The 27,320-nt window shown below is 38.4% G+C and overlaps 1 protein-coding gene across 3 annotated transcripts in view; it reads right to left on the reverse strand.

Annotated features, from left to right (window-relative positions):
- Nucleotides 1-27,320, reverse strand: part of OSBPL10 (oxysterol binding protein like 10) — a 257,267-nt gene that overhangs the window by 117,049 nt on the left and 112,898 nt on the right. For 2 of the 3 annotated variants that reach the window (XM_081073386.1, XM_081073387.1), the window contains exon 4: nt 10,105-10,296. The exons of the other annotated variant lie outside the window; for it this stretch is intronic. In XM_081073386.1, the coding sequence (XP_080929512.1) occupies nt 10,105-10,296 (192 nt within the window). The remainder of the gene's footprint in view (nt 1-10,104; nt 10,297-27,320) is intronic. 3 annotated transcript variants of the gene reach the window in all.

A 27,320-nucleotide genomic window follows, 5' to 3' on the forward strand; every position in this document is an offset into this window, starting at 1 on the left:
CTAGATTATCAAGTCCCTCTACAAGAGCCAGAGCTGCATACAAAACTCCATGCCCCCACATCAGAGACCAGCGCTGGACCCACAGTGAGTGCAATAACCAACATGGTTTGATTGGTGATAATCAAGCTGTTATCTTTCCAGAAACAGGCTCAGGGAACACACGTGTCCAGTAAGACTGCAAGGGGAAATAAGACAGTCTAGGATGCTTGTGATGGTTAATTTTATGTGTTGACTTGGCTGGGCCAGGGTGCCCAGATATTTGAACAAATTTATTCTGGATATTTCTGTAAGAGTGTCTTTGGATGAGACTAACCTGTAAACTGGTGAATTTTGAGCCAAGCAAACTGCCCTCCATAATGGCCCTCCATGATGGGCCTCTCCCAATCAGCTGATGGCCTGAATAGAACAAAAGACTGACCTCGCCTGAGCAAGAGGAAATTCTGCTAGCAGACCACCTTCAGACTTCAACTGCTGGAGTGGCTCTTCCCTTGGTCTCTAGCCTGCCAGCCCATTATGCAGATTTTGGACTTGCCAGCATCCATAATCTCATGAACCAATTACACACACACACACCCTATTGGTTCTGTTTCTCTGAAAATCCTGAATAATATAACGCCATAACAACTCTCATGATAACCTTTAGGAATCCACCAATGTGTGACTTAGCTGCTTATATCCTATTGGCAGCAGTTTCTCCACTACTTCCCCAGTTCTTGGCATCTGCATGCTTCCCATTCGCACCCTAAAGTGTGGAGTGGCACAATCTTATTCTAGAGGTCCCACGTGAGACCACCTCAATGTCCAACAGCCAGGCTAGAAGACAAGGCAGCTACAGCTGGCCTGATCAGCTTCAGACACAATGGTGGAGTCACATGGTACAAAACTCAATAAGCTGATTATAGTTAACCACTCAAACCCCCTTTTGAAAAATCACTGCTGACTAGGGTGGGAACTGCTTGCAGACTACCCAGACTCTGCCAGTATTATTGGCGGGCACGCTCAGGCATTCCACAGCCTATACAGACTGACGGATTAATCAGAAATGCCATATTTTGCCCAACTCCCAGCATAGGAACTGGTACCTGGGCCAGAATCAACCACTTAATATCTGTGTGATTTCTTGTGATGGTCTTTTTGATGGGTAAGACTACAATCCACTTGGCTCAATCTAACACTCATCTAGATGTTTCCGTAAGGTATTCTGTAGATGTGATTCAAGTTCATAATCAGTTGACTTTAAGATTACCCAGATAAACTGTGTGGACCCGATTCAACGGAAAGGCCTTCAGAGCAGAGCTGAGGCTTCTCTGAAGAAGCAATAATTTTGCCTGTATATGGCCATGTCAGCCTGTGCCTGGAAGTTCCTGTCTGCCCGACAGATTTTGGACCTTCCTACTAGACAGGCCCCACAATTGGACATCAGCCACTGCTTTGCAATAAATCTTAATATATGTCACCTACTGGTTCTGTTTCTCTGGTTTCTCTTTGCCTTCACCTCTTTATGTCTCAGTTTCCTGTCTGTAAAATAGAGACACCAGTAGTATTTACCTCACAGGGCTGGCTTGAGGAGAACACAAGTAAAGCTGAGCACAGTACCGGGCACATAGCAAGATCCCAACAAGTGGGAAATACTATTGTTTGTGTAATAGTTGCTATTGTTGTTAATTAATCCATACCTTTGGGGAAGGAGTTTAAACACTAGTGAGAGATTTGAAAAATAATTATAATAGAAAGATATATTAGCTAAAAATATAGGTAGATATGAAAGTACACCAAGAACTAAGAGAAGAAACACCTAAGTGTGTCTGGGCATGGTGGAAGGCAGCCACTGGAAGCACAGAACACCTTTGGGCCCAAGCTCCCCACGGCTTCTGCATTGGGACTATAACTCCTCTAAAAATACGCTACAGGGCAACAAACTCCTTTCTCAGCAAAAGCTTTAACCAAATCTGTGAGGAGTATTTCCCAAAGGATCCCCTGTATGGAAAAATCACTCATTTCCTCAAATTTCTATGTGCTAGGTGCTTTGCTAAGGGCCGAGGAATAAAGAGTTTAGGAAAAACACCCTTCTATATGCTCTAGATGGAGGGACAAGAGGGAGTCAGATAATAGACAAGTAAACAAATAAATGCCCAATTTCTAAATGTAACCAGACAATAAAGAAAAGAGCCTGGGGAGAGAATCAACTGCAGATAAGGAAGGAAGTTTGTGAGAGGGAGGGATAAAAGTGGGAAAATAGGGATTTGCATTACCACCAGTGAGGCTGGAAGCTCTTTTTCAACCAAGAACAGCTGTGGTGAGGATCAGAAAATTATGAACACTCCTAGCTTTCTGGGAGACCTGGCAGTTACTTCTTTTGTGGTTAATTATGCCCTCAGCCTCCTCCACCTCCCACATGCCCCCCAGCTGTGCTCTGAGCAGATTAAGACAGCAGAACATCCTTCTCCCAGGGCAGCAGTTTGGGAAAAGATGAGTTGAGGGTTAATGGGGGACATTATCTCACTATTTTGCTTTTGTTGTTGTTCACCTGCAATGCTGTTAATGCCAAAATCCAATGACTCTCAAACCGTGTTCTCAGAGGACCTCTAAGGTGTTCCACGCGTCACACAAATGTTTGTATCCAATTGCCGGGATACAGAGGCTGATAAGGGATTGCAATGGTGGTCATAAGTACTATTCCAAGTCAACGTGCTTCACAATACCATGTTTCCCCAAAAATAAGACCTGACCGGAAAAATAAGTCCTAGCATGATTTTTCAGGATGACATCCCCTGAACATAAGCCCTAATGCGTCTTTTGGAACAAAAATTAATATAAGACCCAGTCTTATTTCTGGGGAAACACGGTAAATGCCCATCTTACTTTCTAAAGTAAATTTGCAATAATAAAACACTACTTTTACCTGTTTTTAAATAGTAAGGATCTGCAATATTTTTATTCAAAAATAAAACTGTTGCTTTTAAAACATTTGGAAATCACTGATATTAACTAACCCCACATTGTATAATAATTGTTGAAAACTGAAGTCTAGAGCAGATTTATTTTGAGAGATGGCAAATTGCTACCAAAAACACACACTTAGGGTTACCTGTCATCATGGATCCAGAAAGTACACAGGACAATTAATTTAGGACACTTTCAAAAATCAACATACTGTTCACACAACGGATAAATGCACATTATACCCTAAATGCAGTTTCCCTGGCGATGGGATGGCCCATATCCAGTGATGCCAGGACTGACTGCTACTTTAAAATTGATCAGCTAATAAAATTCATTAGGGTGATATTTTACAGTTACTGCCTCCATAGCAAAGGCTCCACACGAGTCAAGGTTTCTAACCAGGCATTCACTACATTCATTTGCCCCGGAATCAAACCAAATCATCCTGAAGAGAGAGAATCCCGAGCTGACATCATTTATGAAGAGGCCAGCTTCATTAAAGCACTTCCTTTGAATGTGTGTTAAGCAAATATGACAGTACAAATACAAGAGGAAACACACACAAATTCACATAGCTGGAACCACATACACACAAATCTCCTCCACCTTTTATATTCTGTGAAAGATTTCAGACCCTATTAAATTACATAGCCTCGATATAGTGGAAACCAATGCAGCAAACAGCTCTCTCTTCAAAAGGGTAACGTGCCCGGAAACAAATTATTTAACAACAGAAAAAAGGATAAGGATAATTTAAGAAAAGGATAATTCCTATTTGTCAATGAATTCTAATTGAAAGCTTAATTAAATCTAAATTTATGCCTCAGAGCCGGCCAACAACATGACCTTTTCCCTCCCTCTTCAAGCTACAGAATCCAGACAAAGTCTATCTATTAAGTGTTTTGCTTTTTTTTAAGTCTCAAATGTCACAAGTGAAAAACACATTCAGTCAAAGCCACAAGAACCTGGGCTCTAAAAAGTTTATTCTATTTCTCAAATATTTGTTATGCCCATGCCTATTACTATATTTGGATTTAGAGAAAAAAATTAGTAGGTACTCTCTTTAGAGAATTTTCTTAACTCTAATCCAAGGAATAGTTGAAATAAAACCAGTTATAGACCATAAATAGTTCCATACATACACCCACATCCGTGGTACATACACAAACATACACATGCTCTCATGCTCACAGACACACACAAAACATCTCAGGGGCCACTTCTGGGAAACAGTCATGAGGAATTAGGAAAAGAAGAAACATCTTGACTTTCCTTTCTTCTATTCAATTCATGTGTGTTTGCAGATGTATACACAACACATACACACATTGGTCTGAACATGTATTAAGGGCTGTATGCTTTCAAAAAGCATCTAGCAAACCAAAATTTTATAAAAATATGCACTGCCCTTGTACCAAGTGAACTTGTGTCCATTAAAATATATTAAAATATATGTGAGCCATATTAAAACCTGTTATAATGCAGAAAAGTATAAAACTTAAAATCCAAATGTATACTATGACTGCAATCAGCACATGCGTAAACAGCTGAGGGTCCAAATTGAGGTTTTAAAAATACATTAGATTGTATTTATAAAATGATTCCAACAGCACCTTCAGAGGTTCACACTATCATTACTGCCCTTTCACACCTCAGAGTCATTTAGGTGTCGACCCACCCAGTGTTGTCAGAGTCAGAGGAGACCATATGGATACCTGACCCAACTCTCAACAAATCGCTCACATCCACCCATATAATTCTAAGCAACCCTTGAATGCCTGCCTCCACATTCCATTTCTAAAGCACTCCAACTGCTAGAAAATGGGTCTTTAAATCAATATGTTCAACCAACATGCCCAGCAATTGTGCTAGGGCTAGAAGATGCAAAGATGAATAAGACACAGCTTTCAGCATAAAAATCCAGGGCCAGCACATAGCAGGTACTCAATTAATAACTGTAGAATGGATGGCTGAATCACAGAGTGAGCAACTTCTCCATCTACAGCAGTGCTGTCCAAGAGAAACATAATACAAGCCACAAGGAAAAGGCACATACATAATTTTTAATTCTCTGTAGGCCCATTTAAAAAGGTTAAAAGAAAAAGGTGACATTAATTTTAATATATTTAATGTAGCCCAACATATGGAAAATATTTTCATTTCTACATGTAATGAGTATTTAAAAACATTATTAATGAAACATTTACCTTTTTTTTGTACTAAGTCTTTGAAATCTGCTGTGCACTGTACACTTATGATACATCTCAATTCAGACCAGTACATTCTATAGCTCATTGGCCCCATGTATGTAGTAGCTACTGTAATGGAGAGCAAAGTTATAGAGCATTCCATCATGGCAGAAAGTTCTACTGGGCAACATGCCTCCCAACAGAGGGAGGTAATAAGTGCACGGTGGGGACGAGGGGGCGTGATGAGGGCAAGAGGAGAGGCAAGGGAGGCAGAAACAAGACAGACTTTGGGAGGCCTCACTGGCCATGCTGAAGAGTTCAGCCTTTATCCTACGGACAGCAGGGAGCAAGGCAGACATGATAAAATGATCCCATTTAGGAAGATGGCTTCCTGGAGACAGAGTAAGGCATGAACTAGAAGGAAGAAAATCTGGCCATGGAGAAGATGACGTGGATTGAAAGTCACTTCTGAAGTTAAAAATCAGTGGGAATCGGGGGTTTAAAAAACACAGATATTTATAGGCCAGGATCAATCCATGATAAACTCTCTTCTAATTCAAGATAAAATCTGAAAAGCAAGGAAAATACAGTACGTTTCTCATAAAACTAAATTTATTTAGTGCAACGAATGACCCTTTATTCTAAGACTATATTGCTTGGGGTGGTGCGGGCATCGAGTGTGCTTTTATGAGATGATGGCAACCACTGATTGTCACTGTGCTTCAAAAATGTCTCTACCAGGCAAAATAAAAAATTTGTAACACTTAAATTGTTCCTCAAATTCTAAATTTTAGTTTGCAAGTAAAATTCAAAATTCCAGAACCACGGTTTGAAATAATTTCTGAACTTTATAAAGATGGACATAGGGTCCAATGTGTGCATATTACTCTGTATCCTGATTTTCTTATTTCACTTACATACACACATGAAGTAATAATACTGGCAGGACTTTTAACTTTCCACGTAGTAATTCAGTATGTTAAATATATTATTTATTTGGCCATTCCCATGAGTTTTGTATGGACCTATTTACTAGTACGAATAGCTTTACCCAAATGCTACTCCCCAAGTCCATGGATTATTTCCTCAGGATATATTTCCCAATGGGGAATTTCTGAGTCAACGGTAATACACAGCTTGTTTGTGTTTAGTTCTTACTATTTATTACCAGACTGTAACAAAAAGACAATGTACAACACTGTCACCATTTATTAATACCCCAACAAATAATAGACTATCATTATTTCTGGTAATCTGATAGACAACGTAGTGTTAATTTTTATTTCTTGAATTGCTATGTTCCTGTTCTTCTCACGATGATATTAAACCTCCAATTCCCTAAACTCATCTCTCCTAACCACTTCCAGGGAGGACTTCAGGTACTGACCTTTGGTATCTCAATTCTTTATATTCTAGATGATAACCACTTAATCTTTAAAACTGTCCCATTATTTTCGCCCATGCTATGACATTCCATTTAAAATTCATTCTATTGCCTTTGGCTGGGCTATTTTTCTTTTATTCTTCAGATATTCAGGCACATCTGTCTTGTACATGATGATTTTCTCCATTGCTTCAGTAGTCCTACGTTTATCTTCCCTGTACAGCTGGGTTAAAAGTGCTATTCCATTTTCTTCTAGTTATTTTATAGATGAATACAGTGGAGTCTAAAAGCTGAGGCCTTTATACTCTGAAATTTATACTTTTAAAACTGCAGAACTTTCTGGTATGAATGAAATTTGCTCAGATTAATTCTCAGGGTGGTGGACCTGTCCACATCATAAAATGACAGATGCCACAAAACAGTTACCCTTCTCCAATCAGGAGTGAAGCTGGACATGATAACCTGAGAATCAAAACTTTCAACTCTTCCTTTAAAGGTGTTCAATACCCTACGATTCTCTCAATTGTACATACTTCTCAACAAGTTCACCTAAAATTAATTTTCAGCAAGAAAGGTCACTGATAAACAAAAGCAATCACCTGAAGAGAAATACTCTTGCCCACAAGTACAAAAAACAGATCAAAATGGCTATGGAGGGGTGGCCGGATGGCTCAGTTGGTTAGAGTCGGTTCAATTCCCACATGGGCCAGTGAGCTGTGCCCTCCACAACTAGATTGAAGACAATTTGAGCTGTGCTACCGCTGAGCTGCCAAGGGGCGGCAGATGGCTCAGTTGGTTAGAGCGCGTGCTCTTAACAACAAGGTTGCCTTTCAATTCCCGCGCGGGATGGTGGGCTGCAATCCCCCCCCACACACACACAACTAGATTGAAAATGGCAACTAGACTTGGAGCTGAGCTGCACCCTCCACAACTAAGACTGAAGGACAACAACTTAACTTGGGAGCTGATGGGTCCTGGAGAAACACACTGTTTCCCAATAAAGTCCTAGAAATATACACTGTTCTCCTTCCCCAATAAAAATGTTTAAAAAAAAATGGGGGGAGGGGCTATGGAAACATCTTGCCTAATTATTTTCCATATTATGAGACTCTGGGAAATTAAAATAATCCCTCTGCCCAATAGATGGAAAATGGAGGGCAAACAAAAAGAGCATCATTTACAAAGTTTAGATCATACTATACAATCCTTTCTATATCTATATATGTAACTAATACAGGAAAAAAAAAAAAACAACAACCAAGAAGTGAATTCACTGAAAGACTAACAGAATTATGGGTAATTCTGTTTTTCTTCTTTAGGCTTCTTTTGCAATGCATACTTGCATTATATACTTTATATAATAAAGGTTTTTTATATATACATATGCAAAGAACATACTTTTATTCTTTTAAAAACTTGACTTTTTAAAAAAACAGAGGTAGAAAAGATTTGGGCATTATATTGAATCAAATGCTACTGAGAATCAAGCTAAAGTACCTCAACTTTTATTTAGGTCACTGTTCACAAACACAAGCACCCCATTTTTTTTCATACATACAAAACCTCCTGTCATCACTTGTAACAGTAAGTCTATCAAAGATTCATTATAATAGAATTAAAAGAATTCTCAAAATACCAAGAACTTTAAACTTGCCTTTTTTTCTTTTTTAAAGTTATAGTCTCTAACGTACTCAAAAAAAAAAAAATCTGCAATGAGGTTTACATAAAAGTGACATATGGTATTATGGTTAAGTTTTTTTAAGTCTTTATCTGTTAGATGAATATTAAAGCACTTACTGGCACTGCTAAAATGATAAAATGTTTAAGATCTCCTTAAAATACTCTAGCAACAAAAAAAAGTGGTGGGGGAAAAGAGGAAACAAGAACAGAAAGTTGGCATTGTTAAAGTTAGGTGATGGGCACCATTATTCTGTTCTACTTCGCGTACGTTCAAAGTTTTTCCATAAGGCAGATTTTTGTAAAGGTGCTATGAAAAATGAAAAGCAATATATACATGTGCACAACCATTCCTCTTGACATCCTATGTAGCAAAATAAAACTCTTAGTCAGACTTTTTTTTTTTTTAACATCACGGTAACTATTTCAAAGGAAATATATGACTCTGTATCTTGTCTTTATTAGGCAATAAAGAATATGTAAATCTATCAAGAAAAAGAAAGTCTTTTGTTTGCATCTACAAATTTGACTCAGAAGATTTCAGATTTTCTGTCCTGGACCAGAATCAGACCAAGACAGTCAGCCAACACAGCACTGCTTGGCTCGTGACATTTAAAAAAATAAAATAAGATGCAGGCTGACTCAAGTAGCAGCAAGACCCTATTCTAGGAGTCCTGTTCTCCTGCTTGACACAGAGGACGAGCTCTGCTTCTTCTCTAAGGGGACAAGCTGGTCTGTGCACAAGTCAGCTGCAGACAAAAAGCCTCAACGTTGAACAGAAGCTAGGCAGCCAAGACCTGTCCCGACCCGCGGGACACTACACGAGGGACCCCGAAGCACCTAGAAGGGAGGAAAATGGTTGCAGCTCAATCAGGGGTTATATACATTTTTTGCTGGGTGGAGGGGCATTAACATAAGAAGGGTTGCTACAAGCTAGCAGTCTTAAGCCATCCGGACACACCCTACAGGATGTGGGTGTTATCTAAAGTAACTTTTGCAGGCTAGCAGTCTTAAGCCATCCGGACACACCCTACAGGATGTGGGTGTTATCTAAAGTAACTTTTTCTATCTCATGCTTCTCAGTTATGTGATGGTGCCTTATAGGCACCCGCCCCCTACAAAGACCAACATCATTTATTTTATAGTCTGTTCTTGATAACAGCTGCAAAGGATGATAGGAATCCTGAGGATCTGGGATCCCCAAACTGATGACTTCCCAGTGTACCAAAGTAAAACAAAACACAACCCCATATGTGTTCACAAGGTCTCCCAGTGGGAGGGTTTTCATGTGCATGATCACAAGTGAGCCTTGAATCTCCCTTAAGAGGTTGGTATGGCCTGGGTTATCTCCACAGATGCAGAAACTCGGGTCCAAACCTGTTAGAAGATTTGCTCTCGAACAACAGAGTCTCCTGACTCCAAGGGCAGTGTTCTTCTCACTACTCCACCCTCCCCGCTGGAGTGTATCTGTGATGGTAAGGAGGTAAGCACTTCACAAAGAGAAACGGGTCAGAAAAGTGGTAAGTAAGCTTTAGGCCTAACACCTCCTGAGTTTCAAAACCCTCAATTATTTCCTGATTGCCCATTATTTTGTACTGTCTATTCTTTGCTATGAGCATGGAGACTTGGAGTGTACTTCCATTCACATCCATGTTTCTGTCAGCTTGCTTGCTCTGCTTTCTGAGCTTTGACAGAAGTCTCCTAACAACTCACTTAACCTAAGAAACAGAAATAATTATTACCTTTTTTATTTTTACCAGGAGGGTTGTCACGGCTGTGTGGGTGAGACGTTTGCTGCTAGCCCTCTCTCTCCAGAACCAAGATGGTACAAAGGAAGAGAAGATGGCAGAGCAACAGTCACAGCCCTCAACTCGCGTGGACCACTTAACCTAGTAGGAGAGCAAAGCCTACCTCTCTGACTTCATGTAGCTGGCCGGAATACTGACTCTTGGCTCTTCGGGCGGCTGCAGGCGACTTGTGATGCGTGATTGTGACAACACCGGGGGCCCCCGGACCGAGGTGTCTCTGGCTACAGGGAGACGCAGAATTGGGTGTTCCATGGGGGAGCAAAGTGAGACTTCGGCTTCGGGAGCTTGGAGTAGTCTAGAATAAGCAACAGGTGTCAAAACTCAACAACCGACCTGCAGAACACACCTAAGTGTTGGCTTCCATTTTTGTTGGAGCTTTTAACCTTTCCCCTTTATCTGTTTAGAGGGATGAAGGCATGGAGGAGCCACATGGTCTGACAATTAAGTTCACAAACTTATTGCAACAATGCTGCTAACCTTTCTTGATATCAGAGGGATGATTCATTATGAATTTGTACCAACTGGACAGTTAACCAAGTTGACTATTTGGAAGTGCTGAAAAGGCTGCCTGAAAAAGTTAGACAAGCCGAACTTTCGCCAACAATTCATCACTCTTGCATCACGACAATGCACCAGCTCACATGGCACTGTCTGGGAGGGAGTTTTTAGCCAGTAAACAACTGTATTGGAACACCCTCCCCACTCACCTGATCTGGCCCCCAATGACTCCTTTCTTTACCCGAAGATAAAGGAAATATTGAAAGGAAGACATTTTGATGACATTCAGGACATCAAGGGTAATATGACGACAGCTCTGATGGCCATCCCAGAAAAAGAGTTCCAAAACTGCTTTGAAGGGTTGACTAGACTCTGGCGTCTGTGCATAGCTTCCCAAAGGGAGTGCTTCAGAGGTGACTGTAGTGATATTCAGCAATGAAGTACGTAGCACTTTTTCTAGGATGAGTTTGCGAACTTAATTGTCAGACCTCGTATAACAAACATGACATGCCCAAATCCCACTTTCGTTCACTGAAGAGACCATTTTCATTAACTTGCCTTCTGGTCTCACCATACTTGTGTCTCCTTCCCCACACAATGGCCATGAAGAGCTACTCAGGATACCCCCCCAAACACCTCGGACTCTCATGGATCTGTGCCTCTGCACTTATTAGCTCCTCTTTCTAGAATGTCCTTCCCTCCTGCCTGGCAAACTTCAGTTGAACCTGCAAGGCTCAGCTCTGTTGTGTGCAGTATCTCCCTGTCTGTCTTGGCCTGGCCTCTCCAATGCTCTTATTCCACTGCATCAAGATTATATTCATTGTCCAGATACTTTCCTAAGAGAGTCTTTCCAACACATCTATATATCCCCAAGACCTTGCACGTGATGATTGTTTAATTTATTAAGTACTTAATAAGTACTTAATAAATAAATGTTTGCTACATGAATATACTAAATTATCCACCAATTAATCCCCATTTACTAGTGCAGTGTTTATATTTCACCTACAGTAACATATAATCCAAATAACTTAGTTTATGATAAAAGTGCCAGCGCAACTTAGTGGAGATGAATTTTTCAATAACTGGTATTGAAATAACTGGGCAGTCACCCGAAAAACAAAGTTGGATTCATCTCTCAGATCACAGACCCCAAATGGATCAGAGACAAGAAAAAAACAAAATCACTAGAAGGAAAAATGTAGCCATGGGGTAGGGAAGGCCTAACACCTCAAAACGCAAAAGCCAGAAAAGACAAGCTCGATAATGTTGATTACTTAAAAACTGAAAACTTCTGCATAGGAAACAAACAAACTTTAAAGATTTACTCCCACCACCAACAAAGCCAAATGGTAAAGTAGGAAAAATATTTTCAAGTTGTTTCATGGACAAAAGGCTCGTCATTCTTTTGTAATTTATAATTAGGAATATCATTCCTAGGAACTGATAAGAACAGCAAGCTATCAAAATAGGGCAACATGTGGACAGTTCACAAAAAAAGATAAATGGCCATTAAACCATGTGAAAACATGTTCAACTGTACTCATAAGATAAATGTAAACACAAGCCATATTTTGATACCACCTTTGACTCATTAGATTGGCAAAAATCCAAAAGTGCGAGCACAAAGCCTGTTGACAGAACTATAGAAAAATGGGTCTGTAGGAGTATAAGGTGGCAAAAATCTGTGAGGAAGGCGATCTGATAGTTACAAATGACTTCCCTATGATCCAGTAATGCCCCGTTTGGGGATGTATCCTGCAGTATCCCTGCACCCAGGTGAAATGGCCTATGTCCCCATTAGTCACCGTAGCAGTATGTTTAATGGCAAAGGATGGAAAACCACCCAAATGTCCATCAGTATGGGACAGGTTAAATAAATGATGGTACACCTACATATTATAATTCTACCAAGCTCTAAGAGAACAACCACAAAGCTTTCTATGAGTGATATGGGAAAAAATAATAATATATACATGTACATATACATATATATATACACACACACGTATATATATATATATATATATATATATATATATATGTATATGTATATACGTGTGTGTGTGAAAAAATCAAGGTGCAGAACTATTCTATAGTACACAAAGTTCTGTGTCAAAATGTGGAAAATGAGTATCTTTATTGTCATTTGTTTTAAAATTATTTGTTTAAAACACAAAAGTACTCTAGAAAGATAGATGCACTCTAAATAGATAGTACTCTAAAAGAGCTGCTACTTATTTGTGGAGAAGCAGGGAAGGGGAGAGTAGGAGCAGAAACAGAGGGAGATTTTTCACTTAGTTTTTTTTTATGTTCTTTCATTTTGAACCATGTGAATATGTTACCTATCCAAAATTTGTTAAATTCTACATAAAATTTACATTCTAAATGCTCCTATACTTCATTTCCACTTGAGAAAAGGCAATTAGATGAAATGTTGGATTCATGCCAGTTTCCGTACCTCAATTATCAAATATTTACTGAATACCTAGTATGTGCCAATGAGAATAACTACCGTGTGGTGTCAAGGAGAAATGTGAGATGTGTTTCACTAATAGATGCTTACAGTATCGCTAGACAAGACACACAGACACTGAAACAGAAAGACACACACACTCTCAAAGAGTAAGGCAGTATATAACAAGATGTGAGATGTGTTTCACTAATAGATGCTTACAGTATCGCTAGACAAGACGCACAGACACTGAAACAGAAAGACACACACACTCTCAAAGAGTAAGGCAGTATATAACAAGATGCTAATTTGGCAATACAGACAGAAAATGCCAAGAAGTGAGGAAGAGAAAGATCAGTGAGAGGTGCCTTCATCACAGGAGGTTGTTTCCAGGGGAACTTGAAGGACTTGAAGACCCAGTAGATGCATCTTTTGAAGCAAAAATTAATATAAGACCCAGTCTTATTATACAATAATGTAAGACTGGGTATAATATAATATAATAAATATAATTAATATAATATAATTAATATAATTAATAATATAATATAATAAATATAATATGATATGATATAATGTAATGCTGGGTTTTATATTAATTTTGCTCCAAAAGATGCATTAGAGCTGATTGTCCCGCTAGGCCTTATTTTCGGGGAAACATGGAATGTACAAAGCAACCCAGTCAGCAAGTTCAAAACAGTCACCCTCCTACTCGGTTAACAGTCACAGCTCTAAAACTTGTTAAAGGTTAGTGGTCTGTAATTTTATGAATGACCAAAAGGTTGAGGAGTGGGGTGGGAGCCAGGGTAGATATCAGAATTTTACAATATCCTGCAATACCACAGTAGTTTGTAAAGGTTCTCTGGATTTGAACTTGGATATAATTAATAGGAATACAGATAAAATTGTGTAGTAGTAGTGCATTGCTCTTAAATAACCGTATACAAAGGTAATTGGAGAAACGTGTGGTCTAAGAATTACATATACCTTGATCACAATGAAAACACAGCAATCATCTACTTTTAGCTTCAATCGTTTCACTTGAAGTGCAGAGGGGGAAAGAAGATTATTTCTTTAATCTTTTAATGACAGTAAATTTGCCAAAGCATTAAGAGTCTACTGAAATACTTTTGATTGTTTGGAAGCCTTATTCCAACCTAAGGTATTTCAGTGGACTTTAGAGCCAGACAGACAAGGTTCTCTTCCCCAGCTCCACCAGGTTCTAGCTGTGTCTTCGGGTGAGTTATTTAAGCTTTCGTATTAAGCATCAATTTCCTAATCTTTAAAAAAGGAATGATAATATCCTTAACAGTCATCGTGAAGATTAAATTAGATCAGGCACATAAAATGCTTACCACAGTGTCTGACATGTGGGAGCTGCATAGCCAAAGTTTGTTTCTTTCCTTACAGCTCTTAAAACGTGATCGATGACGGCCTTATTGAGTTTTAAAATGCTAAGAAGTCACTTAGCCCCAGATCGTAAGCAGTCACTGACCTGCTCTTTATTTTCTATAGGATCAAAGTGGTGATAAAGCCCAAAACATAATTAAATAATTACCGGAGAACCGATATGGTCAGCAATCAAATTGCAATACTGTCAGGGGGAAAAACACTTCCAGATTCTGAGTCGAGTGAGAACCCATCAGAAATTAGAGAGGAAAACAGCTCTGGCAACAGGCGGCGTTGCTTGGGACAATAGCACCGTACTCAGTGGCCATAAATCCAGAAATTCACCCAGAAGCCAAATTATTCCACTGTGGATGTCTAACCCCATGACCATTATTTAATGGCTGTCATTTGAATTCACAAGCAGTAGGTTTGAGTTGAAAAACCTTTAATTTCTCAGTAACTGTGGGATTTTTCACAGTTTATCTCACACCCATGCCTCTTCTCAGGATAAAATGAGCAGAAAGGTCTCACTCTTGGTAAACCCCATAGGTTATCAGAGACCAGGAGAAAAAGAGAGAAAGGCAGTAAAAAGCCACAACTATAAAACAGCGGGGGTCTTTCCAAAGCATAGCCTGTCTAAATTTCAGGTTTTGTACGTAGATGTCATACATACTTATCCTTACTGCTAATTTACAATAAAATATTATCAGAGTTTGAAGAACAACATGGCAGGCTTTTGGGAGACTAGAAATACCAAGCGTGCCATCTGTGGAAAATTCTGAGGATTCCCCTTTCCCTAGGAGAAGCACCCTGTGTGTCCCCTCCTCAGCAAGCACCTGCCTGATAAATAAGGGGAAAGAGGATGTGGTAGTAGGAAAGGCAAATGCTAAAGCTTAGACCCCACCCAGGCATTTAACATGCAATCAGGTTTTATGATATTTACCGACCTCTTGATTTTTCCCTACATTCTTCACTGGATTCCTAAATTTCCCAAGATCACAGAAAGAGACATACTTTTAATATTTACTGGCCAAAACTGGCATGAGGGAAAGGTGTGAATGGAAAGGGAGACGAAGCACTAGAAAGAATATGACCAGCCAGGGAAACCAAGCCATGAGCCAGAGAGACAGAGTCTAGTCTGGGAAGCTTAGAGCAGGACTATCTAGAGGCTTCCATACCATTCCACCATCTAGAAGAATAACAAAGGGTCTAGTCCTACAAGATAGTATGGGGAGTGGTTAGGAGCACAGTTTCTAAAGTCACTGGCCTGAGTTCAACTCTGAACTCTACCACTCATGAGCTATGAGGCCTAGTAAAATAACATGGTGTTTTCATTTCTAAAATTTGAATATTACCTACCTCACTGGGTTGCTGGAGAATGAAATGAGAAGAGTTAGGTAAACACAGGCCACACAATAAGCATTCAGTAATCATCATCATCACCAACGTAGTTGGAGGGGGAAGTGGTCCCAGAGTCATATACTATATGGACTTAGTTTGTTTTTCTCAACCGTGCCTTAAACACACATAGCCTTACCACTTTCTTAACTTAAAATAAAAAGGTAATTAAAAACAATCATTCTCATTACTAAAAACAGTTTGCTTCAGAGAAAAGGTACATTTAAAATATAATTTCACATTTCCAAAAACCCATCTGCTGTAGAACACAGAGTGCCTGCAGATAATTCCAGTACTACATGGGTACCAAGCAAAAAGAATGAGTTTAAATAAGCAATGGGAAATTTCCCATTAATGTTTTGAAATAAAACACAAAATCCCAAAATTGAAAAGATAATTAGCTGGTCCTAAAAATCTCTTAAACCGTGTATCAAAAGTTTATAATAGGCTTGCTGAAGCTGAAATTAAAAAGCTGAAAAGAAGTAAGAGGGACTATCTTAAATATACATTTGTGGCAACCACTTCTGCTGTGGAAAATTTTTCTGATGGGAAAAATTGCTGAGGTTCAATTAATTATCACAGCATTCAAATGGCATTTAATTTGGAGCCTGTTTTCCTCACTTCCTTGAATTCTTTTCACAGTGAAAGGAAAAAAAGACACTATATTTCAGAATAAAGTAGCTCAAGAGAGGCAGAAAAATCAAACCAGCCTGGTTATGTATTGTGAAAAACAAATTTAACCAACTAAAACCATTTCATTACATTCTTTCTCCCTTCGTCTAAAAAAAAAAAAAATTAATGTACCGTTTCTAAATATGTGAAAGCTAAGCATAAAAAAACTGTGATTTATTCCTTTTCTTCCAAAAGTAAACATACCTCAAAATCAATAAAAAAGGAAAAGCACAACAGTTTTCAAAATGGTATATTCAGTGCCTTAAAATTATTCAGAATTCATTTTCCTAGTAGTCAACATCAGAATAAAATGTAGAGCATTCCCTAATGAATCCATTTTACCATTTTGCTTAATAGTTTCAAATGGATCTGTTCATTTGCCCTGCTTTTTGTTTTTTAATATTCTGTTAACTCAAGTTTAAAACAGAACTAAAGTAGAAATAAATTTTTTAAATTGGGACAATTTCCAAGTTCATTCCCATGATTAACTTTTCAAAATTATATTTAGCTCTCTCTTTTTCCAAATTCCTGTCTTCCTGCAGAAATTGGAGTCTCAACTTTAAGTTACCAAATGTAGGGAATTTCTTCCATTGTCATCTGCAAATCTTTAATATTTCTTAAACATTTTCCACTAACTTTATATCAATAATCTCTTAAAATACACACAGACACATATGCGTGCAAACGTATGTTGAAAGGAAAAATAGCAGTTTTCCCCAGAGAGGCACTCTCTAGCCTGCTTCTAAACATATCATCCAAAAACCATGATTATACATGCAAATGCCAGATCTTTGAAAAATCAGTGCAAGCAAATGCATATATATATATATATATATATATATATATATATATATATATATATATATACACATACACATATATATATTTCCATTTCCTCCAAATGCAGAGAAAGAAAACTTAATATTTTTGGCTTGCCTTTTCTCCCTAAATTTGCCTTTCTTCCCTAAATTAAGCACCCAAATAAATTCTGTTGACTCTTCTCTAACAGCTAATCCAACCACTCCAGAATTTCTAACCTATACTCTGGCCCAGCTTCTATCTAGATCAAGCTTGAAGGTCCCAAATGGGCTTAAAGCATTAGTTTCACGCACTTGACCCCAGTACCACACACCACCCTATTTTTCCCCACTTCTCCTGGTTTTCATCATCTTCCAGACCACCTAGAAGTGGTCATATGAGGTTTCAAAACCTCACACACATCCACCCTCTCCGTTTTTGCACTTTCCACCCACATCCTTTGTTTGGGACCTTACAATTCCAAGTATCCAGATTCCTTTTCAATGTTTTATTCTGAAAGGAGTTAAGATTATTTCTTACTACTTTTCAAGCCCTATTCTCTCCAATTCTCATGCTGTGGAATAATAGAATTTTAGAGCTGAAAGAACCTCAAGTCTAATCTTCTCCTTTTACACATCTAAAAACTACAGCCTCAAAAAGGTAAAACGAAACATACTAAAGTAGGGCCCAAGTCACAAGTTTCATTCAAGATTCAACTAAAAAAGCATAGTTAGAGACTCAGACCCGTCAGTTGGCCCTTCTCAATTAAATGAGAACCTAGTCATTTAAAAGTGTCTAACACAAGGTAACCATGATAGAACGGAAGAAAGCTAATGTCATACATTTTTTACCTTTCCTCTTGATAAACTTCAACTACTCACCTATCATCATAAAAATATAAACACAACAGCCCTTTGAAAGCAGGATAATTGTGTACTATATTTTCCTGGAATTGCAAATCCTCAAAAAAAAATTAATTCTATTTTACATATGTTTGTAAAATAACATGATACAAAGATCTGTTAATGCCAAAAATTGCCATTTTAATAAATAAATAAATAAGCTGAAAACAAGGACTAGAACGAAGTTTCTTTGACTCAATTATATACCAAAAGCTAGAGCAACCATGATACTTAATATAGAAATTTCAGTTTCATTGCTTTCAGTTTTAGAAACAAGATAAGGGTTCCAATATCATCACTGTTTAACACAGTTCTGGAGGCATTAGCTAATAAAATAAGAAAACAGAAGAGGTAGAAGGATAACAAGGAAGGCAACAACAATGTCACTGACTATAGAAGTGGTCATTTTACAAAAAAATAAATAAATACAACTGATGAGTCCAGCAAAGTTACCAGATGTATGATGAACTTAGAAGAGTCCAGAGCATTCCTCTGTATCAACAATAACGAAGTAGGAAATATAGTAGAAAAGAAGATATTCACAACAGCAATAATAACTACGATGTAAGGAATACATAAGACTTCTGTGGAGAAGGTATTTTTTAATCTTCAAAATAAATCAATGAAAATTGGAGAAAATGGAGAAACAGATACAAAGTTAATGAATGGAACAACTTAATATTGTAAAGATGTCCCGAATTATTATATAATTATCCTAATAAAAATTTCAGCAGGATTTTTTGAGCAACTCAACAAATTTATTCTAATATAGGAATGGAAAAATAAAGGTTTTGAAGGGCCAATTTAATTTTGAAAAGCAAAAGGACTCTTCCTACCACCTGATACAAGTATTAATAAACAAAACAAAGCCATGATTTTATATGGTATTTATGCAGGCACAGTAACTAGAGTAAAAACTGAAAAAGAAGGCATCAACCATATTTATGTATATATGAGAACTTGGTATATTACAGAAGCAGTACCATAAACCAGTGGAGAGAATGATATTGAGAAAAGCAAACACAGAGCTGGCTCTATACCTCACAGCATACACAAAGGTGAAAACCTAAATGTAAAAATATAAAACCACAATGCTAACAGGAGAAAATGCAGGAGAATATCTATGTAACTCTGCATGCAGGAGAGCATTTCTTAAAAAGACCAAAAGTGCAAATCATACGTTGAACGTTGGATGGATTTCACAACACTGTAAATAAGGGTTTCTATTCAACACAAACACTTTATACAAAATTAACAAATGTGTGGAGATTGGGAGAAAACATTAATATCTAGAATGTAAAAGGAGCTCCCACACATAGAAATCAGAAAACATTATAAACAAACTGACAAAGAATGAGAATAGGAAATACATATATAGGAGAACCATTAATGGCTAACAAGTATATCAAGGTAATCAGAGAAATACAAATTAAAACAACTAGGAGATTGATTCTACACCCACCAGATGTGCCAAAATTAAAAAACAAAACACCAAGTAATGGCAAGGATGCAAAGAAACTGGAACCTTCTGCATTGCTAGCAGAAAAGCAGACGGGTGCCACCATTTTCGTAGCAACCCAGCAGAATTTAGTGATAATACATATGTATGTTCCCTCCGATCCTCAAGCTTTCTACTGGGCAGGTACCCAAAAAATAGGCTCACAGTCACATTTACACACAAGAATGTTCACTGTTTATGAGCATGGGGAGTTTGAGGCAACGTAGGTGTATACCAGTAAGAGTTTGTGTAAATGAAATGTAGACTATTCATAAAATAAAAATACACATGCATCAGTTAGAAGTAATGGCTTAGAGGTATGTACAGCGATAGGGACAAAACTTAAAACATACTGCTGAGTTAGATACGTTTAAAAAGAAAACAATAAGATCTGCAGGGCAATGCCACTTATGTAAATTTAAAATACATAATTAGGCAAAGACCAATACATATCCAAGGAATTTGATGTCCAATAGGAACAAGAAGAATGGGAGCAGGGAAGAAAGGAAAACAATTATTAGAGTTTAAAAACAGTTTTAAAAGAGAAAGCCTTGTTTGGACTGAAGAGTTTGCCATGATCCAATGACGATGGTAATAACTTTAATTATAAGTATATTTATAAAAGTTAATACATGATACTGTGTTCCATGAATTGTTTTAAGTATTATGTATACACCTTAACTATTTAATCCTCTTTATAATCCCATGAGGTACGTACTATAATTTCCATTTCACAGATGAGGATGAGGCAAGTGAAGCACAGAGACACTCAATATGTTTCCCCAGGTCACATGGCTGGTAAATAATGGAGCTGAGATTCAACTCAATAATGCTGGCTCCAGGCTCCATGGTCTCAGCCATTACACTGCACTGCCTTGCTAGAGGGGATTCACCTACTCTCTTCAGCTGAGCTCCAAAAACTTACACAACTCTTTATAGAACACAATAACTGGTAGTTTATTTAGCATTTTGGAGGAAAAAAATTACCTTTTAATGTCAAACTGCCATATAACACACTGATTCTCAAATACTTAAACAATAAGTTCATTAAGGTTAAAACACATGGAGCTAAAATACATTGATTTAAATTTTTTTAATCAATTAACCATAATAGTGAAGGTAATGTTTGATGGATAGTACATCTACAGATGTCCAAGATAAAATGCACTTCACACTCATGGCACTTAATGTGTTTTATCCACTCATCATCTGTCTACACCTTACTGTGACCTCCCCTCGACTGTGACCTCCCCCGGGGCCAGGGACTGCGTCTAACCTGCCACTGAGCCACTGTGTACCTTGTGGAACCTGATACAGGACTTTACCTTGCAAATGTTATGAATGCAATAAACACTTAGAGAGCAATGAATCCCCCAAACTCAATTTTAACCACTGGTAAAACCACTGTTCCTTTTCTGAAAATCTAATTTTAAAAGTACCACCAATGGTCAAATATACGGGGATGGAAGGAGAACTGGGTAGTGAACACACAATGTGACATAGATTTTGTATTACAGAATTGTACACTTGAAACCTATTTAATTTTACTAACCAGTCACCCCAATAAATTTTAATTTAAAAAAAGAAAAAGAAAAAAAATACCGCCAATAACTCTTTAGTATCTCCTCTCCTTTTCCAAGAGACAGAGAGTCTGGAAATGACACAGCACCCACACTTAATTATAAGTAAACACAGAATGTCCAAAAAGCAAGCAACACATATTATTCAGAGATACGATGAGTATTTCTTGAGGCACTTTCCTAGGCAATTGAGATATAACAGGCACTTTCCTAGGCAATTGAGATATAACAATGAACGAAACAGACAAATATCCCTGCCCTTATGCAAATGGCATTCTGGTAAAGCAAAGAGATCAAAATAAATAAATAAATCAGTAAAATATAAAGTGTGTTAGATAATTTATGGGATGATATAAAACATAATACGTAAAAACAACATAAAGCAGACCTAGAGAAAGGTGGGAGGGCTTTCCAATTTTAGACAGGTAGCCAGGGAAGGCTGCATGACAAAGTGACATTTGATTTAAAGACCTAAATGAAGTAAAGGAGTGAGCCAGGCTGACATCTGGGGAACAGCGTTTTTTGGTAGGAACTCAACAGGTGCCAAGGCTCTGGGGTGTTTGAGCAAGGAGCAAAGCATGGCTGGGGTAGACGTGAGCAAGGAACAGAACAGTAGGAATTGAAGTCAGAGAGGTAACCGACCAGAAAGATGAGCATCTGAATTAGAAATTACAGACAATTGCCAGACAGGCCAGAGTACCTGGTATCACCTGGGGCTGATTCAGACACTCAGAATGATGAGCCAATTAGAACAATGGGTTCCAATAAGCTTTTTTCCTCAGGGCCATATTCAGGTATTAAATTGTCATTTGCATAAATTTACATATGTCTACATGGCATGTATCATCTCCATCGGATAATTTTCATGGTAAAATTGTATTACTACTGCCCTAAAGATGGGTATTTCATGATTTATTCAATTCTGTATTTCTCCTCACGTCTCAATATAATCGACCCAGAAGATATTTTATGCCAGAAATGAATCACAGAACAAAAGGAGACTGCATGTCAAGGAATTCTATAAATGATCACTCCATAGCATGGTGGAAAAAGGGCTCCTATTTTATGTTTAAATTTCTGTCACCTACCAGGGGGTCAAACCAGCTGTGGGGATAAAAAGTCCAAAGCAATTCTAAGAATATTTCAAGAAACAAATTTGATTTTCTTACAATCAATAACTAATCTCTGACAGAAGCTCTCCTACCTACAGAGATCATTAGCTCCTTCCAAAATGCTGGGGCACAAAAGCATAAAGCTCAAAGGGCACTCCTACTTGTGTTTCAAAAAGCTTCACACTAAAAAAAATTAAATCACACCATTGTCGACATATCTCAACTACATGCAGAATCGTCCAGGATCAGTGGAATAAATCCCACTAATTACTCATTCCCAGCTTGGTGTTATGGATGAGGTTAAAACGGAAATGCAAGATTTGTTAATACTGTGTTTCCCCGAAAATAAGACCTAGCCAGACCATCAGCTCTAATGCGTTTTTTGGAGCAAAACTTAATATAAGACTCGACTCGATCTTATTTTACCATAAAATAAGACCCGGTATAACATAACATAACATAACATAAGGTCTTATTTTACTGTAAGACCGGGTCTTATATAAAAATCGGTCTTGTATTAATTTTTGCTCCAAAGACACATTAGAGCTGATTGTCCAGTTAGGTCTTATTTTCAGGGAAACAGGGTAACTCAAGGAATCTGAGTAAAAGGCAGAAATAAACTGTGTAGGGTCACAAGCTTATGCTAACACTAAGGTAGGCTTACATTTAAGACACAAAGGAATTTAGATTGTGTGTCTTGGACTTTTCAGAATCCAGACACAGGACTTGACAAGTACACAGAGCCAACAAGATTTTTTCTTTCTTTGCTTACAACTAATTTATAGATCACAAAGAAAAGAACCAGTCTCAGATCTCTTAATTTTTACCAAAAAATTTAAGACAGGGAATCATTTAAAGTGTAAATGGTCCAAGCACTCAGTCCCTGTAACTCCAATCACTGAAATTTGCAGAATCCGGGCCATCAAATGAATATCTGGCAAAGCTGGAAGCTCCCATTGGTGATGATAATTTTCACGCAGAGAGTATGTGGGTAGAGTCATTAGAAGCAACCCTGAAGAGGTTTACACCATTTTATGAGTGAGGCTTTTTGCATTGCCCAATCTCAGGGTATCAGGTAGCAGAGTTCGAAGAGCTGTATTAGAAGCTCTCAATGTCCTCAATTTATCCAACTAATTGGATTTCCCACCACTTTCTTCCATAACCCCTACCAACTGGTGCACACAGGTGCTCAGTGCTCACAGCTTACAGCCTGTCTCTTTGATCATGCCTGCTCACTTCTGCTCCCACCAGCTCAGCTGAGTGTCTACAAAAAGCCAACTATATTTAGTCCCTACTCTGCTTATGCTCGGGTACTTATTATTTTAAATGCATAATTTAAATAATAAATTGATAATATAGAAACATAAAAAATACTTGTCTTTATCAAACAAAGTTGCATGACTTGAAACATATCAATAAAAGTGTACCGCTAAAAACTGCTCTGAATTTAGGTGTGGGCTTGGCAACTACAGTGTTTCCCTGAAAATAGACCTAGCCGGACCATCAGTTCTAATGTGTCTTTTGGAGCAAAAATTAACATAAGACCCGGTCTTATGTTGTATTATATAAGACCCGGTTTTATATAAGACCCGCTATATTATATTATTTATATTATATCATATCATATCATATCATAACATATCATATCATATAATCCCTGGTCTTATATTAAAATAAGACAGCGTCTTATATTAAGTTTTGCTCCAAAAGACGCATTAGAGCTGATGGTCTGGCTAGGTCTTATTTTCGGGGAAACACAGTATAAAAGACTCAAAACCATTTATTAAAACCTAGAAGAATTCTGTAATGAGTTTGCCCTGTTTTTTAAAGACCCCAAACAGGAGATTATAAGTGATATATTATGGATACTCTTTCCATAAGAAAGAAGATGCAGAATTTCTACCAGTAAACCCATGCTTGGTGAAAGGGCCTTGGAACTACATCTAAAAATGGGTGAGGTTATACATTACATTTGTGATGCCTTGCTTTAGCCAACTGTTTTTGATTAAGGGACAATGTCTCCAAATCATCAGGAGGACTTCTCCTGGTCTCCTAGGACCCTAGGGTTACAGAACCCTGGAATAGCCTGTTCTCCAGTGTGTGAGCTGCATGAAAGTTTCCATAAATTCACTAGTGCAAATACCGGCTCAGCCAAAAGCTCCTGGGCTCATCACATGAGAAATGATATTGTCTACTAGGTACCTGTGCAGGTCAGCCCTATGTTAACACTCTGAGACAGCGAGGAAGATGGCCTGATCCTCAAGGGCAATGGAGATGCAAAGTTGTCCAGTGGTACAGAAACACAATAGCTCCTGCTGGGACCCAAAATGCTTCTCAGCCAGTATATTACTGTCATAACAGACTCTGGAGCACATGAAAGAGAAAATTAAACTCTGGTTGCTTCCTGTGTGAGAGTCCAGGAGCGATTTTTCCTCATTTCTCCTCGTCTCCAGCGACACTACCAACCTGTTGAAGAGTCCAAATTATCTTTTTTTTTTTAAGAGGATTTAGTCTTGTGTTAAAATCTAATTGGATTCCTCCAGTTTTAATAGACTTAGTGGCGTTGGCTCTAACAGATCAACTGGACTAATGCTATTAAAATGAAAAATGGGAAAGAAAAAAAAAGAGGTTAAGAGGAGTGGGACAAATACGTAACCTGCACTTGGAGCAGGGTTGAGAAAAGTCCGCATGATTGGATACCATCGATTCTGGATATTCCTGAAGATTTGAGAGAGAAAGAAGTAGTGGCTACCCAAAGAGAGATGGAAGACTATGGAAATTACATGTTCCCGAAACATGTATGCATTACATGCCTTACATCCTCTCGGCCCACCTTATAACTTTGGCAGTTGCTGAGGCAACCAGCGGTGCACAGATGTTAGGATGAGGCCTTGGTTGCACTATTTACCTCCTGCTTTCTGACCTGTGGCTGTTCTCTGGAAGCCGATCCGGAAAGTCCGTGGGAACACACTTTCAAGAGTAAGTACAAAGCAGGTACAATAGCAAACCCAGACAGGCAAGAAAGAGTTAACACCCCCATGGGGTAATCCTTGATCAATGGGACAGGGGAGACAGTGGGTACATTATACCATCTTCTGTACAGGAGGTGGAAAATTCTGAAGCATATTCCATATGGTTCCTCCAGAATGACCAATGGGATTCTGCTTTAATCGCCCACAGCAGTAACCACCAGCACAATAGCAGGCCTTTGGGATGGCTTTGTCAATTGCCATTATTTCACTCTTCCTGGTCTCCCCAGTCCACTTGCCTAGGACCACATTCCTGCACCCAAGCCTTCATGTCTGAGGCTCTGCTTTCTGGAGGAACCCGCCTAAAACAACAGGTCCACATTGTTTCACCGGGTGCCAGACAGGAACCAAAATAGCAATATGCTTGCTTTAATCTGTCATCTGTGATATTTGTTGGTCCTCCTCCTTTTCTTTCCCACCCAGATTTACTCTCTAAGACTGAACTTCCAGTTGGCATGACATCAAATTTCATTTCTTCCTCAAATCTTTCAAGAATTATAATGAGGAAGGCAGAGATGAATTTCCAAACAAGGGCCCAGTCTGAACCCTGAACACAGAACATAACTGATCAAAAAGTTCATGATGAGTATCTCAGGACACGCGCCTGGTGCTCACAGCAGTTGCACATTTAACAGCTCCACAGTCACTGGCAGCCGTGGGTGGTCAGTTATGAACCAAACAAAGGAGTCAGCCACAAGTGCACATGCTCCATCTGAGTAGACAGGGCAGATGAGGTAATGACAGGACGCTGGGATCTGGGGCTATGGAATTAAGATCGGCTGACAGACAGAGCAGGAAAAGATTGTTTTACCCCATGAGCAGTGGTGACAAGAACTAATGAGATTCTGCCTTATGTTTTACACTGTACATGTAAGATGCTGAACTAGGATTCCTGTAACAAAGCACCAATCACTCCCCATTGGGCAAAAGAGGCCCCATGTATTATCTTAGGGATCGTGACCAAAATCAATATAAAGCAGAGAAGTGCTTTGCAGAAGAAAAATGTGTAGGTTCCAACTGTGAGTTGGCATGACCTAAGTGGACTGCCTCAACTTAAGCATTTTACAACCTAGGGAGTGAGGATCAAGATTAATATCTTACCCAAAAGAATTGAAAACAGGCACTCAAACCAATACACACAAATTCATAGCAGCACTATTCAAAAGGTAGCCAAAGGTGGAAACAACTCAAATGTCCATCAAATGGTGACTGGACAAACAAATTGTCATGTAGCCATACAGTGGAACATTATTCAGCCATATAAAGGGATAAAGTACTCATACCTGCTACCCGATGGTTGAAACTCAAAAGCATTATGCTGGATGAAAGAAGTCAAACACAGGAAGTCACATATCATATGATTCCATTTACATGAAATGTCCAAAACAGGTAAAACCACAAAAGCAGAAAGTAGATTGGTGGTCGCCAGGAGCTCAGAAGGAGAAAATGAAGAGTAACTGCTTAATGGGCACAGGGCTTTATTTCGGGATGATGAAAATGTTTGGGAACTACGTAGAAGTGATGGGAGCACATTGTGAATGTGCTAAATGTCACTGAATTGTCAACTTTAAAAACGTTATTTTATGTTATGTGAACGTTACACCTTGGGTTTGAAAAATGAAAAATAAAAAGATTAATAATGCCTTAAGAATCGGACAACCCTCTACAGACCATTCTAACATGTCTGCCTCTTCCCATGTCTTCGTACTCATCCCAGATGAGATTCTTTTCTTTATTCCACATATATGGAACACAACAGAATATTTTATTTTAAGGCTGGTCTAATTTCCCCTTAATACAAAAGCAGAATTACATACCCAGAGCTATTGGATAAAAACTGGGAGGCATTCTAAAGAACCCCTCAGATTTTCTTATTAAAATAGGAAGTCCACCAACACAAGAGTAAAAAATATTTGCTCAAACTATCCCAAATTGTTAACAGTGGATATTTTAGAGTGAAGAGACCATGCTGTTCTTTTCTCTATTTT

This window comes from Rhinolophus hipposideros (genome assembly GCF_964194185.1).
Source record: "Rhinolophus hipposideros genome assembly, chromosome: 14".
Lineage (NCBI taxonomy): Eukaryota > Metazoa > Chordata > Mammalia > Chiroptera > Rhinolophidae > Rhinolophus > Rhinolophus hipposideros.